The following is a 14,740-nucleotide window of genomic DNA, read 5'->3' as shown; positions in this document are numbered from 1 at the left end:
AATCTCTGTGTGGGATTTGCGTACTGTTCTCTGCTTTTAGAAAGAGCTAAACATACTCTTATCTTGATGTCTAGATAGTTGCCTGCTGTTGCCATCCCAGAGCTGGTAAATTTAAGACAGTAATTCTTCCAGGCTGTACTTTCTCTTGATGTAAACAAAGTGGGCAGCTGAGGAAATTTAGGTACATGGATATCTATTTTTTAATGACTCATGAATTTCCTCCCAGTAGTTCCTTTAAAAATGCCCAGCGTGCTGCATTCGTATTATTTTCAGCTGATGGTACCAGAAGCTAAACATCCTCCTTAATATCACATTATATAAAATTAAATTACAAACATATTGTGTAGTAATTGTGTATTTCTAGTAGCCAAAAGTATTGAGGACATTCTAACACTATAGTGCGCAATATATTTAATAGTGCAAAGTTATTTAAAAATTTGAGACTAAGCTTTTATACATTGTTAACAACTGCATAAACCTAAGCAAACCCCAGTAAAGCAGTAATAGGAGTGGTGACTGGGAACTGATAAGCTGCCCTGTAATTACGAGGGTTTCAACCCCATCTGAAAGCACCGTTTCCGCTCCAACCTGATGCCATTACTGCTTATGTTCCTGTAAGCTGATCCGAGTACTTCAGCTCTGGAGGAAGAAGCTGTTTCAAGCAAATGCTCGTGTTTGTGGCTGCTGTGGCTCGTATGAAAGGAATTATCCCGGCGCATTGGTGGAGCGGCTCTGATGCTGCAGCGCCGGCTCGGCGGGCTCGTGGCACGCCGTGCACCTGGGAGCACACCCGGCTGCTGCGTTGGCTCTGGTCAGGGGAACGCCACATTAACGTGGTTTTCTGGTACGGATGCCAGATGTCCTGGCTGAGAAAAGACAGTCCGTTGCTAGCGTGAATGAGTAGGTCTGCTTCCCCAGAAGCAATTTAATGCAAAGTGAATGAAACTTGTTAAAATATCAAACATGTTTTATGACAAGCAAAAGTAAATATGGAACTTGGGCTGAAAATACCCTTCTATTAATTGAGTGGCTAAGCACACTTAAAATGGTAAAGATTTGCCAATTTAGGAATCTTGTTGCACATCAACGATTCCTTTATTCCTCCAGGAATGCCAGAGTTATCTTTCAAAACGCCGTTTCTTGGACAGCCTGTCTCTCTCTGTCCATTTGGACGCCTGCTCCCCGAACCCGAAGGCTGCATTCGAAGTGCAACAGAATTGGTCATAGGGGCCGCAAATAAAGCGCCGCTTGGCAGAACTAGTCTCGGAGTAACCTGTGAAACCTGGATCAGGCTTTGGAGGGCGGCGCGGCGGTGTGCAGGCGACGGGAGGGGCAGGGCAGCCCCGCGGCCCCCCGCGCGGCCCCCGCTCCCCGCCACGCAGCCCGCACCGTCACCGCCCAAAACTCGTCCCCGCTCGGCACCCCTGCTCCGGCTCCTCACGGCTGCGCGTTTAACCTCCCCGGCGTTGCCGCTGGCGGGGCGAACAGCTCTTTCAGGGGGATTTACAAAATCAGAAAAACCTCGTTAAAACTCTTCCAGATTTTAAGCACTTAAGAAGCAGAATTCCCACATCTTTTCCTCGCTCAGGGCCATGCAACTCTGTTTATTTTTCTTGTACTTCTTTTTGTATGTGGTCCCTAACAGTCTTCAATAATTGGAGCTCACAGGTATAAAGTTACAAGATAGCAATACTTATCTCAACCTTTTTAGCTTCAGACTGTCAAAAAAACCTTTCAGAATTTGTTAAGAGGGACGTGGAATTTTATCATACATCAGTTCCTGACAAACTTCTTGTTTCTCAAAACTTCTTAAAAGACTATATATACTGTTACACACTGTAAAGGCTTGCACCATTACCACGGTTTTTGAATTGAAGTAAGAAAAAAAAAGAAAGATTTTCAAACGAGGTAGTTGTATTGAATATCTTTCTGTCCAAAGGCACAGCCCCCCGGGTCTGCCCACGGAAACGTGCTGAAGTCCCAGTGTATACACAACATCAAAATCTGTCATCTAGTCTCCCTTGCTCCCCCGCCTTACACAGATGTATTTACATGTGCCTTATGACTGTACATACGTGCTTAAAAAATGAGCTTGTGTTTTGAAACAGCCTTCGCGTTCTCTGAAATAGGAAGCTTTTGGGCTAGGGGTTGAAGTCTGCTATTGTTTCTTTGCATCTCTGCTTTTTCAGTTCTATATTTTATCTTTCAGTAAGTGCTGCAAGAACACAGTACGGAAAAGCATGTGGAAACTGCTCATTCATTAACCGAATTTGCGCTAATTTCTAACAAAGCATAGCAAGCACTTACAGGACTTTAGGACTGCTTTAAATTCAGAAGGCTGTTCAGAATGGCCTGAACAAACCTTCCGCACACCAGTCTCCCCCACCCAGCTGTGTGATTAAACAGCAGAGGAGCCCTGCGGCGCACGGCGACTGTGGGAGCACGTCCCGCTTCCCGCGACGAGCGGAGGGAAGTGATGGCAGCGCCTGCGCGCGGCACCCACCCCCTAGCGGCAGCACCCACCCCCTAGCGGCAGCACCCACCACCTAGCGGCAGCACCCACCCCCTAGCGGCGGCACCCACCCCCTAGCGGCAGCACCCACCACCTAGCGGCGGCACCCACCCCCTAGCGGCAGCACCCACCCCCTAGCGGCGGCACCCACCCCCTAGCGGCAGCACCCACCACCTAGCGGCGGCACCCACCCCCTAGCGGCGGCACCCACCCCCTAGCGGCGGCACCCACCCCCTAGCAGCAGCACCCACCCCCTAGCGGCGGCACCCACCCCCTAGCGGCGGCACCCAGCACCTAGCGGCGGCACCCACCCCCTAGCGGCGGCACCCAGCACCTAGCGGCGGCACCCACCCCCTAGCGGCGGCACCCACCCCCTAGCGGCAGCACCCACCCCCTAGCGGCAGCACCCACCACCTAGCGGCGGCACCCACCCCCTAGCGGCGGCACCCACCCCCTAGCGGCGGCACCCAGCACCTAGCGGCAGCACCCAGCACCTAGCGGCGGCACCCACCCCCTAGCGGCGGCACCCACCACCTAGCGGCGGCACCCACCACCTAGCGGCAGCACCCACCACCTGGCGGCAGCACCCACCCCCTAGCGGCAGCACCCACCCCCCAGCGGCGGCACCCACCACCTAGCGGCAGCACCCACCCCCTAGCGGCAGCACCCACCCCCTAGCGGCAGCACCCACCACCTAGCGGCGGCACCCACCCCCTAGCAGCAGCACCCACCCCCTAGCGGCAGCACCCACCACCTAGCGGCAGCACCCACCCCCTAGCGGCGGCACCCACCCCCTAGCGGCAGCACCCACCACCTAGCGGCGGCACCCACCCCCTAGCGGCAGCACCCACCCCCTAGCGGCGGCACCCACCCCCTAGCGGCAGCACCCACCACCTAGCGGCGGCACCCACCCCCTAGCGGCGGCACCCACCCCCTAGCGGCGGCACCCACCCCCTAGCAGCAGCACCCACCCCCTAGCGGCGGCACCCACCCCCTAGCGGCGGCACCCACCCCCTAGCGGCGGCACCCAGCACCTAGCGGCGGCACCCACCCCCTAGCGGCGGCACCCAGCACCTAGCGGCGGCACCCACCCCCTAGCGGCGGCACCCACCCCCTAGCGGCAGCACCCACCCCCTAGCGGCAGCACCCACCACCTAGCGGCGGCACCCACCCCCTAGCGGCGGCACCCACCCCCTAGCGGCGGCACCCAGCACCTAGCGGCAGCACCCAGCACCTAGCGGCGGCACCCACCCCCTAGCGGCGGCACCCACCCCCTAGCGGCAGCACCCACCCCCTAGCGGCGGCACCCACCACCTAGCGGCGGCACCCACCACCTAGCGGCAGCACCCACCACCTGGCGGCAGCACCCACCCCCTAGCGGCAGCACCCACCCCCCAGCGGCGGCACCCACCACCTAGCGGCAGCACCCACCCCCCAGCGGCGGCACCCACCCCCTAGCGGCGGCACCCACCCCCTGGCGGCGGCACCCACCCCCTAGCGGCGGCACCCAGCACCTAGCGGCGGCACCCACCCCCTAGCGGCGGCACCCACCACCTAGCGGCGGCACCCACCCCCTAGCGGCAGCACCCAGCACCTAGCAGCGGCACCCACCCCCTAGCGGCGCAGCGCCTGCACGCAGCACCCACCCCCTAGCGGCGGCACCCACCCCCTAGCGGCGGCACCCACCCCCTAGCGGCGGCACCCACCCCCTAGCGGCGGCACCCACCCCCTAGCGGCGGCACCCACCCCCTAGCGGCGCAGCGTGCGCACGTCGTGGCGGCCGGCCGGGGTCACGCGCGGCGAGCGTCCTGGCTGGCTGGCGTGCAAAGCCGCCTCGTGCCTCCACGGTGCGGCCAGGAGCTGGTGGAGGCTCTTGGACTTGTTTCCCTCCGTTCAAAGCAGGGCAGCAGTGCGCCTCACAAGGGCAATAAGGGCTTACAGAAGGTGTCGGGCGGGACGGGACACCAACCTGTTACGGGTGACCGCTGCGCGGATGGAAGCGTGCCAACGGGAGCGTGTCCCCACTTCTGCTGCCGCTGGGGCACCGGTCGGCAGCCCGTGCCTCGCCCCGCGGCTACGCGTGTTGCAGGACTCCTCACTCCGCTTTCTAGGGGGAGGCGGGCCGCTAACGGCGCAGCAGGCTTACCCGGTACGTCCAAGCTGCTCATTCCGGGTCTTCCAGCTGGTGGTCCTCCCTCGTGCCTTCCTACACGGCTCTGCAGCAACGCAAACGCCCCCCTGCAGGTTCGGCTGGAATTAAACACAGGTTAGCCCGCCGAAATCCGTAAGAGGGTTGGGAACGATGAATGGCTTATATAGCACGTTATTTTTGAAGGTCTCTTGGGGTGTTTTAACATCTCATGTACTCGGTACCTTCACAAGCTGACATTCTTTAATAAATCTAACTTTGTCAGCAGTGGCTTGTCCCCTACACGAAGCAGGACAATAGCAGGGATTCTTTCCGCTATTTGGTCCAATTTGCATGCAATTAACAGCTACCACAGCAAGAGCCAGCTAACATGTCAACTCCTGTGGCTGATGGCAATTCTCTTGCAAAAAGGATGGAAGTGTGTTGGTCCTCACTCTCCCATGCCACTGTCAGGTGCTGAGGTCTTTCACACCCTTGGGAAGCACAAAACAAATCACACCAGTCAAACTGTACCAGTCATAAGGCAGAAACACAAATAAGCAACACACAAAGGCACAAGTTTATTTTTCTTGGCGTGCCTGCTACTGGAAACATGCCTAACATGTCTTCCACAATCTATTTAAAGCCCCCAATTACTTTTCCCTTTGGCTGCCACCTAGTATGCCAAATTTTTACAGTGGAATTAAAATACCCCCAAGATGCAGGTACATGTAATGGAAACAATGACAGCTCCCTAACTGTGCAAACTAGGAGTTACTATACCAAATAAACCATTTCCTTCAGTCAGTGTTGTGATGTAGTGTTAGCAACCACTGAATCACAGAAGTAGGGGCTGAGAGTTCATTGTTGCAAAGGTTTACAAATTCACCCCTCCCCCCCAATAAACTACCAGTTTTGAGCAACTTTTTCAGTGGTACAATGTAGGAATATACAAATTATTGCACTATTTTATATTTAACATTTGTTGTATGTCAGTGATTTATAGCCTGCTAGGAAAACCTGTTGCTCTGCACTTACAGTTGAATTTTTGCTTGACAGTTGGAGTTGGAGTTGGGTGCTGGCCATATAGAAATACATCAAAGTGAGCTAACGAACTATCAGCATACGGTGTTGGCTAGAAGACGCAAAGAAAAATGACACGTAATGGCTGCTAGCCAAGGGAAGCAGAACACATCAACAGTGGGGCCAAAACCTGAAACAGAGCAAAGTGCAGGAAAACAAGTGTCAACTTTGCTGCCCAGTGCAATAGGCAGGAAAGGAACCTGTTGGTTACAGTCTGCACAGAGCAGTGCATGAGGCTTACTTTTCTGTTCTAATCTCCATACCAGATACTGTACTCTGGCTGACTAATGCACGGCTCTGCGTTGTTGGGAAAGGGTCATTTGCATTGCTGCACGTTGTTTTGCAGAGTTCCTACAGAGAGAAAAATCTTCAAGGTAACTCAGTTCCCAGAGCTTCCCTCCTTTGCAAAAATTAGAAGGGCTAAAACCAGCATTTGAAAGGGGATTGCTTCCACAGAGAATGTCCATACAGAATGTGGCCAAGGGCTGTAGGAAGCCAGTTATTTCTGTAATAAGTGACAAACTAAAATAAATAAATTCTTTCTTAAAAAAATATGTTCTAAAGTTTTGTTGTCGGTGCTTCTGTGGCATTAAACTCAGTCACAATGTTGTTTAATTCCTTTCTTCAAGTAAATGTCCATGAGTGATACTACTCAGAACTACTTAGAACAGAGCAGTATCTATATCTCTTACGAAGAGCAGTACGATTGTTCACTTTACCATGTGCTTTCAAATGCCTTAGTCTATATCATAATTTCACCAAAAATATCAACATTGCTTTTTGGGTCATCCTCATGTTCTAATTCTTCATCGTGATCCTTTGGAGAGGTGCACACACCATGTTTTTGAATGGTCTTTCTCTTTCTTCTGTGAACGTACACACAGTGATTCTTTTCTCTCTCCTCAGAAGGTGAGTTGTTTGCACTGAGGGCAGTTTTCAAAGCTAACTGTAAGCAATTGTAGAACCTAGAAGGAAATAAATGTGTAGTTATTATTTTTTAGGTTTGCACAGGATCTGCAAAATTACTTGGAGAAATTAATGATTTTTGTAATAAAATCAAAACACATGAAGAAAACTAAATCATTACTAAACTTTAAATGTTCCAATTAATACTGCAAGAAAAATTAGGAGTAGCAGCGCATGTCCTGTTTATGCCATATCACTTCCCTCTTTAATGTTTGTATATTAGAAATCAATTAGTAGATGTACCTATGTGCAATTAAGGCCCTATTAACTTTACAGAAACCATAAAATGTTATCATCATAAGTGTCTAATGAACAACTGCATTAATGGTAAGCTGGACTGCTACCATTCGTAGCAACTTTAAACTTCTCTGACAACTATAGAGATTCTAAATGGGCAAATAAAAACAAACTGGTCTTAGTAAAAATAGGTGCGTCTCCAGCATCCTTTTGATCTTCATGCCATTTGGCTCTTCTGCCTATTCTGTTCCTCATACCTGGAAACAAAACATAAAGAGCCCGAATCTAGGTAACCTTCCATCTCCTTCATGAATCATCAGTTTTGGAAACTGTGAAAAACATGTAGGTGATTAAAGTGTGCATTGCGATCTGAATACATCTGAAACTGTTACTGTGTTAAAACACCAAATGCTGCTGTTATCATTAGCAAAAGAAAATTAAATGCTACTCAGTAACAAACTCAGTCTGAAAACTCATATTGCTTATAGGTTTTATTTAAACAGTTGACGGTCTTCAGAGTTCAGCAAAGATAATTGAACTTGTATTTTAGATCTGTAACTTTTTTTTTTTTTTTAACATGTAGGAGTCTTCTTTCATAGCGTATCCTATCCATTTTTCACTTTGCATTTAATGTCATCAATAGGATTAGTGTAATCTAACAAACCTGTCAATCCTCCTCATGTTCTCTTCCATTTTTCGATTAGCTGTGTGTATCAGAAATTCGATATATTCTTCAGAGACCATCAATTTCCCCATGCGGCTCAATGGAACTTCTAAGCAATGAGTGCTCCGCACAGCCTAAAGACACGCATTTAAGTATTCATCTAGTACAAGGATTCTTATTTTATAGAGGTTATTTAAATAATATGGGAAATTCATTACAAGAAGAAAAAGCATGCACACAATTGTTTAATTTGCTGTCAAGTAAAGTAGGAAGATTTTTTTTTTTTTTTACCACAGTATCGTGAAACAGTGTCTTTCATCTTGGCTCTTAAAAATGTGAGTTAACATTAATGAAGTATCTTGTTAAATTCTTTATAGTTAAGTAGAAAAGTCCTTACCATCATAATTTTTCCTCTTCTGCCAACTGTAATACCAGAGTTCCTGAACCCAGAATTAATAGCTACGGAATGCTGCAGAACAAATAAATGTCTTAAACAGGTCATACACACTTTCACAGCAAGACTGTATTATGGATTGCAATGCAAGTTACGAACCCAGTTTTGCAAAAACTTACTCAAAATCACCTCCCCAAATTAATGCAATAACAGTTACATTCAAGTGTTTATAAGACCAAACCTACATGAAGGCACAAAATGTTGTGGTTGGTTTTCAGAGAACCACAGTCAGCTGATGGTCTAACCTTACACCATTAATGCAGATGGAGACACTCATGCCTCTCTTGCACTGTACGGTTTTACCTTGAAGAGCTGGTAACCATACACACAATTGTGCAACACATTCATAGCTGAAAGGGCAGCAATACAGCAAGAGAAGTTCATCAGCTCTCTCTTCTACATGAATCATGGAACAAAACCATCACACATTAGACTCTCCAGAGTCACTCTGGAAAAGCAGAAGGCAGAGGTACTACTCAATTAGTTGAAACACTGAAGCCAAATGGCCTGGCAAGTAGCAAAGTGACTTATAAAAAACTCTCACTTCCAGCCAATGAAAGCAACACAGACTCACCAGGAAATTTTGTTTTCTAAAAAGTGCAGCAAAATCTCCAGTAAGTTTAAAGCTATGTTTTCTTCATTAGCTTATTTTTTACTATCCTAGTTATTAAACATGCGGTACATCTGGGAATATTCTTAGTGTTAAAACCTACTCAAGAGCCAATACTTTTACTTTTGCAGCAAGAAATATAACAAAACAATGTAACATTGTTACTTGATGTAATTTTACCAGAAGTTGTGCATCTTGCAGCTCTTGACACAGCACATGAAGAACAAATGGTTCGAACTTGAGCACAGTGTCACCAGTGGCTTTCTCTAGTGCAGTCATCTGGAAAATGCACGCAAAATATTTATATTAATACTGCAAATGTGTACTGTTACTAGAAAAAAAATGAGAATAAGAGCTGGTCAGTATGTAAAACAAGCATTAAAATGCAGCAAATGAATCGGGTTTTCAATCGCTTTCAATTTTTGTTGCTTGTAACACACAGAAATTGCATGGATTTCCACATTTCTGTTAGCTAAACTAGGTTTGATAGAAATTCACAGCAAGATAGACTTTAAAACTTTAATGTGCTTCCCTGTTTATTTCTTTGTACGTTCAAATGAATTGATATAGTCAGTACAGCACAGGAAGAAGACTGTTTTACTGCAATCAGATGAAACTTGAGCAGCCAGGTTTTTTTTACACTGTTCCGTACAATCAAAGACATTTAGTTTCTGAAATACATTCCTCAACTTCAGAGAACTTTCAGGGTTCCAGCAGATTAAATTTATAGCTTAATATACTTGATCACATTTTAACCCTAGTTTAAACAATAATGCATAGCCTACTGTATGAGAGTTAAAAGATTAAAAAAAAACGTTCAGAGGTTGAAATTACAGGCATAAACGCACAGGAAAAAAAAAGGAAAAAACTTCATATACATAAAATTCTAGACGTTACCTTAAGACTCCAGTTTTGCAAAAAAGTGTGAGATACTAGCGACAAATTCTCCTACATTCGCAAGTATGGAGAAAGCTGTTGACATTCTGTACTGCACGGTATTACAATTTGTTTTTCTATGCTACGTTTATGTAGAACAATCTCAAGGGTTGATATTACTTCTTTCAGAAAGGTTGCTTTGAGGCAGTTGCATTATTTATTCCATTTTATGATTATTTAATCCTATGTACTGATTGGGTTCCCCCCCTTCTTATTCACATTCATTCGCTTAATCCACAGTATTAAAATCTTGCTATATTAACTTGGGAAATTTCAACTGCTCTCTCATGCTTTTTTGTTTTGTCTGTCCTTTCTCATGTTTCCTGCAAAATGAATATATTCAATAAAATCTTAAGAAAATAATCAAATTCACCTGCTTTTTTAAGACACTACTGATGGTATAAAAGGAAACTGCTTAAGTGACAACTCTCTCTTTTCATTTTAAATCCTGAAAAATAATTAAATCTGCTTATACAGCATCCCCTTTGTAACTATTATTTTGAGTTGAAAGCAGCTCTTTCTCAGTGACTAAGTCACACGATTTACGTGCTAGATTTTAAAAAATGCCGAGTAACCACAGCTGTGCTAAAGCTGATGAGAACCAGAGGCGATCAACATTGCATAATGCAGTGTTGTGCAGAAAGACTTAAACTAACTTATTCAGCATTTGCTTGGGCCTGGAAGCCAATTGCGCTGGCAGAGTGTTCCACTGAGGGGAACCTACTCTGCCTGAGACTGTGCTAACGCAGTCAAATAGCTTCCTTACCCAAAACCAGGTTATGCAGCTAGTGTGATTCTCCACGCAGCGCTGTGCAAGGCCAGCTGCGTACACTCCTCAGGGCCCTGCGTTATGCAGTGTCTGTTTGGGCTGTGCTGATTTCAGCAGGAGCACAAATACACGCAGCAGTCTGCCTAACACAGGCTGGGACCAACCACGGACGTGTATGTTTCCTTTTTGGGTATTTTCCCATCTTTGAAAATTCTCTTCTAGCCATCAGAGCAATACAGCGTACTACTTCATCAAACTGACCAGCATTTATTGTTGTTGGAAGCCAAGTTAGACAGACTTGTCTGAGAGTCAAATACTGTAACAGAGAACATACTATTAACTGTGATCTGCATGTACAATACCAGAGGGAATGTTTAAAGGGTTTCTGTTTCTCTGAAAAAGCTAAGTAACTTAGCAGATAGTCTAGAGACAGATTTTTCAGTGAGAATAGAAATACCTAGGAAAGTCATGATGACTAAAGCCATACATGAACATTAGCACTGCCCCAAGGCTGGCTTACTAGTTTCATCAAAAAGCTTATTAATGGAATGAAATATTCTCAGTAAAGGTTTTTATTATCTTCTTGCTTCTAAATCACTAGTTTCCTGTAAAATCAATTTAATAGGGAAATACCTAAAGTAATTTTCTGTTGAGTCTATAATGTTTGAGGGTCAGCTTTGCTCCCAATGAAATTGATGGAAAAACACCCAGTGGGAATAGGATTAGGCCATTCATCTATAAACAGTCAAAGTCTAACTGCTATAGTGAAAGGAGAGAAAGCATCTGTCAGTGGAAAGATACTAAAAAAGCTCACACAAATGAAAATCTCTCCATTTCAAACACAGGAGCAATTGATAAAGTGATACCAAACAGGAACTGACTGACTGCATTTAATGACTGACCACGGCAGAGCACTTACTGCAGCACAGTACACTACACAGTTGTTGTTCTAGAAACAGCACATATCTGTGCTACAGCAAATGCTTTCACTTCAGTGCTGCGCAGCTGCAGTCAGCTTACTACCCTGGGTAAAAGTTACAGACTGGCCAGGGCAGTGCACAGACCACTGCATTCTGCAAAACCTGCTCAAGAAATGGGGCAAGTACTCATCAGACACCCTGTACTGAACTCAGGTAGCACTCAGGGGAGGCATTTGAGAGGTCTGCCAGCAGCAGGAAAAAATAACAGCAGAAGGCATACCTTACAGTCTATCCATACAGACATGTGAATACAACTACGCATGCAGAGGTCCGGGAAAAAGCAGAAAACTCTGCACATGCATATCTTAAAGTATTAAACAGCAGCTGCCCAAGTTCTGCTGTATATATGGCCCAAAATCCAAAGTTGAAGGTGACTGAGTTTAATACCAATAGTATGTCAAGGAAAAAAGTAAGCCATTTCAGTTTTATATTAAGTGTATAGTTCTCAGATTACATTTGTGTGGTATCAAGAACCTTGTGAACAGGTACTTCATAATATATAAAGCTTTTTCTCTAAGTATTGTGAGAATAAAGGTGTGAAAGTCAATTACAAAACAAATATTCTAAGCTCGCATTGTTGAGGTTGATATACAGTGACGTCAAATGATCCCCCATCTCAAAAGCAAAACAGACAGAATCAACAAACTCTGCTTCCCCCCCTCATTTCCTAAACGTTGGACTAGCCAACCTTTACCATGTAATAGAGTATAGCTATTTAAAAATTAGTCAAAGGCATTTTTCTTGTACTTGCAATCCATGCAGTAAAAAATTATTAGTAGCCCAGCTATTAAAGGGAACAGAAGAGAGTAGTTCCTCTGCTAAGAGTCAACTGCAATGACCTGCTGGGTCCTGCTCAGCCTGAAGCTGACTGATGGAAATTGCAGCAAGCTCTGTTTTGCTACTAAGCTGCTGGCACATAATTCAGAACAAATATTAATGAAGACAGATTTTTTTCAGAGGTTTTTTGTGCACATGTGCAAATGTATGCATATCTGCCAAGTGAGCTATGAATCAAGTGAGAGAACTTGTGACCTTGTAATTGCTTCAATTTTGGGATACACAATGCAAAGAGATGTAATGAGAGAGCAGTCTACTTTGAAAGCATACTAAAAAAACCTCATTTCTTGATTTCTTTTTCTTTAATTTCAGCAAATTTGAAGATACTATATTAAAAATGTGGCATAAGAGATTCACTGTTAAAGTATTTTCAGGTGTCTGCTTGTAAATGAAGGCTGTTCTACAGCAAGCTGGGCTCACGACAGTTTGTAATGAAGCACTTGCTATATGTAAAATCAACATACTCATTGGCACGTTCACCTAACCGTGTCTACCTGTAATGGAGATAAAGTAATTTCATTTTGGTTGCTTCTTGAATCGCTGACCAAAAACACGAAGCCAGAACAGCCGTAGCTTATGAAACTGTTCATGAGGATAACAAACTGTATTCAATAGTCACAACTGACCCATTCTGAAAGAGGTATTACAATTACTGATTTAATGTGTGTATCAGACTTGAACTATTGGAGAGCAGGATGAAGACCACACCATCCTGCATCTGTGTCCCGCAGGGATGTTGCTGCTTACTCTGAAACACAATCTCAGCTGCTGCCTGACACAGAACTTTTACTAGGCAGATGCCTGGTTTCATATAGCGATTGTTACTCCAGTATTAATAAGGAATATACTGTTTTCCTTTAGATCATTACTTCTTAAGACCAGCTAGTACTCTATGGAAATTAAATTTATTTTAGTTCTGGATATGAAGGTGTTTAAAATCAAAATTAGTCTCCAGCTGATACTTGCTGGGAACCCAGGGAGAAGGGAAAACAAAGATTTGATGAATAACTGCAGAAATAAAAAATACAGTCATACTAAAAGTAATCTTTCAGGAAAGGAACTACACTTGCTTAAAAAAAACTCAGTTCTGCTTATTCTGAGTAAGGAAAGGGTTTCAAAAAAAATCAAAATCACTATATCTTAGATTTTCAGAAGCTAGTGTTTAAAAGTCAGTCTTCTGCTTCAGAAGCAATACAAATGACAACTCTCATTTGAGCTACTGTGATGCTCAAAGACGCTACTCTAGATAGCGAATAAGAAGTTACTTGAGTTTTATATTAGCTGCATTTACAACTACGCAGGAAATCAGATATTCAGCTTAAAAGTATTCTCTTCAAAGAAGGCATTTAGAGTTTATTAAGTAGGATACCTAAAGAAAAGTTCATTCTGGAATTAAAGTCTCAGTTCAGCTCAGTGTCAGAAAGGAAAAAAATACAAATTTCTTCCAATTCCACATAACATGTTTTTTCAGGGCACAGGGAACAGCATATTAAATAAATGTAAAAACTGTATGATATTGTCCTCTTACCACATCATCTTTGCTACACATTTCGTGTGATACCATAAGCCACGAGCAGTTTTTCTTCTGGACCTCATATCTGTTAGTGTCCTAGTAACAAAGAGAGATGATTAAACTAGCACTGTAGATACATGACGGTTTATCTTGTCCTTGTATAAAAGAAATAATTCCTTAAGAATAAATAATCTCATAGCTTTTACATTTTTTTAAGGTAGGAAAATATATCTACGTAAAGGCAGCTTAAACCCAGTTTATCTATGATCATATGTTCTCAGCCAGACAAAGGTGTAAGAATGTGATCTAGCATTAGAAAACAAAAATATCTGAGTTAAAGCTGTCAACATGAAAAATCAAATTAAGGGAGGGCTAACCACTGAACGCTGCTGACGCCAGCGACCTTCTACGCTACCGCGTACCGGGGTGTTCCACACAGGACGTGTTTGTTTTTGGAGCCTCTGGATCACGCGCATGACGGCGCCGCGTCCCGGCACCGCTGCCGCCGCAGTGGGCAGAGCCCGTGGCTCCTCGCCGCGGCCCTGAGGCGCTGCAGCAGCGCGGGACGCGTCCCCGGGGCCGACGTCTCCCGGGACAGGGGCCGCACCGGCAACCCCGGCGCTGAGCGCGCGTGGGGCCGCAAGGAGCCACCGGGCAGCGGCCTGCGCTCCCCCGGGACTGCCCGCCCCCGCCGCACCCCCGCTCGGCCCCGCGGGGTGGGAGCACCGGGGTTCAGCCGGGACCGGCATCGGCGCTTTGCCCCGGGGAGGGCCCGCGGCGGCGGCCCGACTCACCGCGGCGGGGAGCTGCGCCAGGACGAGGCGGCCGGAGCAGGAGCTGGCGGTGCAGAAGCGCGGCTGCCCGTTGAGCAGCCGCACGACGCCCGCCGCGCGCGGGTCCACGCTGCCCTTGCGGCTGCCGTCCGCCCGCGCCAGCCGCTGCTCCTTCCGCCGCGCGAAGGCGGCCATGGCCGCGCGCGACGGCGGGCCGCGGGGGCCAAAACGCCTCGGCGCGCGCGAGGGGCGGCACAAGGGGGCGCCCCGCCCCGCCC

At 46.5% G+C, this 14,740-nt stretch overlaps 1 protein-coding gene across 2 annotated transcripts; it reads right to left on the bottom strand.

Annotated features, from left to right (window-relative positions):
- Positions 1-5,197: 5,197 nt before the first annotated feature.
- TYW3 (tRNA-yW synthesizing protein 3 homolog) lies at positions 5,198-14,737 on the bottom strand. Of its 2 annotated transcripts, none has more exons than XM_026098530.2 (6): positions 14,484-14,737; positions 13,705-13,785; positions 8,835-8,933; positions 7,988-8,059; positions 7,591-7,724; positions 5,198-6,688 (listed from the first exon to the last, which is right to left on the bottom strand). In XM_026098530.2, exons 1-6 carry the CDS (start codon positions 14,655-14,657, stop codon positions 6,466-6,468), a joined length of 783 nt encoding a protein of 260 aa, XP_025954315.2. In that variant the 5' UTR covers positions 14,658-14,737; the 3' UTR covers positions 5,198-6,465. The 2 variants fall into 2 exon arrangements, with proteins under 2 accessions (XP_025954315.2, XP_064372446.1); XM_064516376.1 differs by lacking the exon at positions 14,484-14,737 and adding an exon at positions 14,067-14,477.
- Positions 14,738-14,740: the final 3 nt, after the last annotated feature.

This window comes from Dromaius novaehollandiae, chromosome 8 (assembly GCF_036370855.1).
Source record: "Dromaius novaehollandiae isolate bDroNov1 chromosome 8, bDroNov1.hap1, whole genome shotgun sequence".
Lineage (NCBI taxonomy): Eukaryota > Metazoa > Chordata > Aves > Casuariiformes > Dromaiidae > Dromaius > Dromaius novaehollandiae.
The sequence above is the reverse complement of the archived record's forward strand: the minus strand, read 5'-3'. Positions and strand labels throughout refer to the sequence as shown.

What these genes read in the sequence shown, in the direction of transcription:
- TYW3 (XM_064516376.1), bottom strand. Translation starts at nt 14,438, where the DNA reads ATGCCGGTCCCGGCTGAACCCCGGTGCTCCCACCCCGCGGGGCCGAGC. An exon ending in TGCAAGATGCACAACTTCTG is followed by an intron (nt 8,060 to 8,834) that starts GTAAAATTACAT and finishes TTTGTTCTGCAG; the next exon opens with CATTCCGTAGCTATTAATTC. An exon ending in GAAGAGGAAAAATTATGATG is followed by an intron (nt 7,725 to 7,987) that starts GTAAGGACTTTT and finishes GCGTGTCTTTAG; the next exon opens with GCTGTGCGGAGCACTCATTG.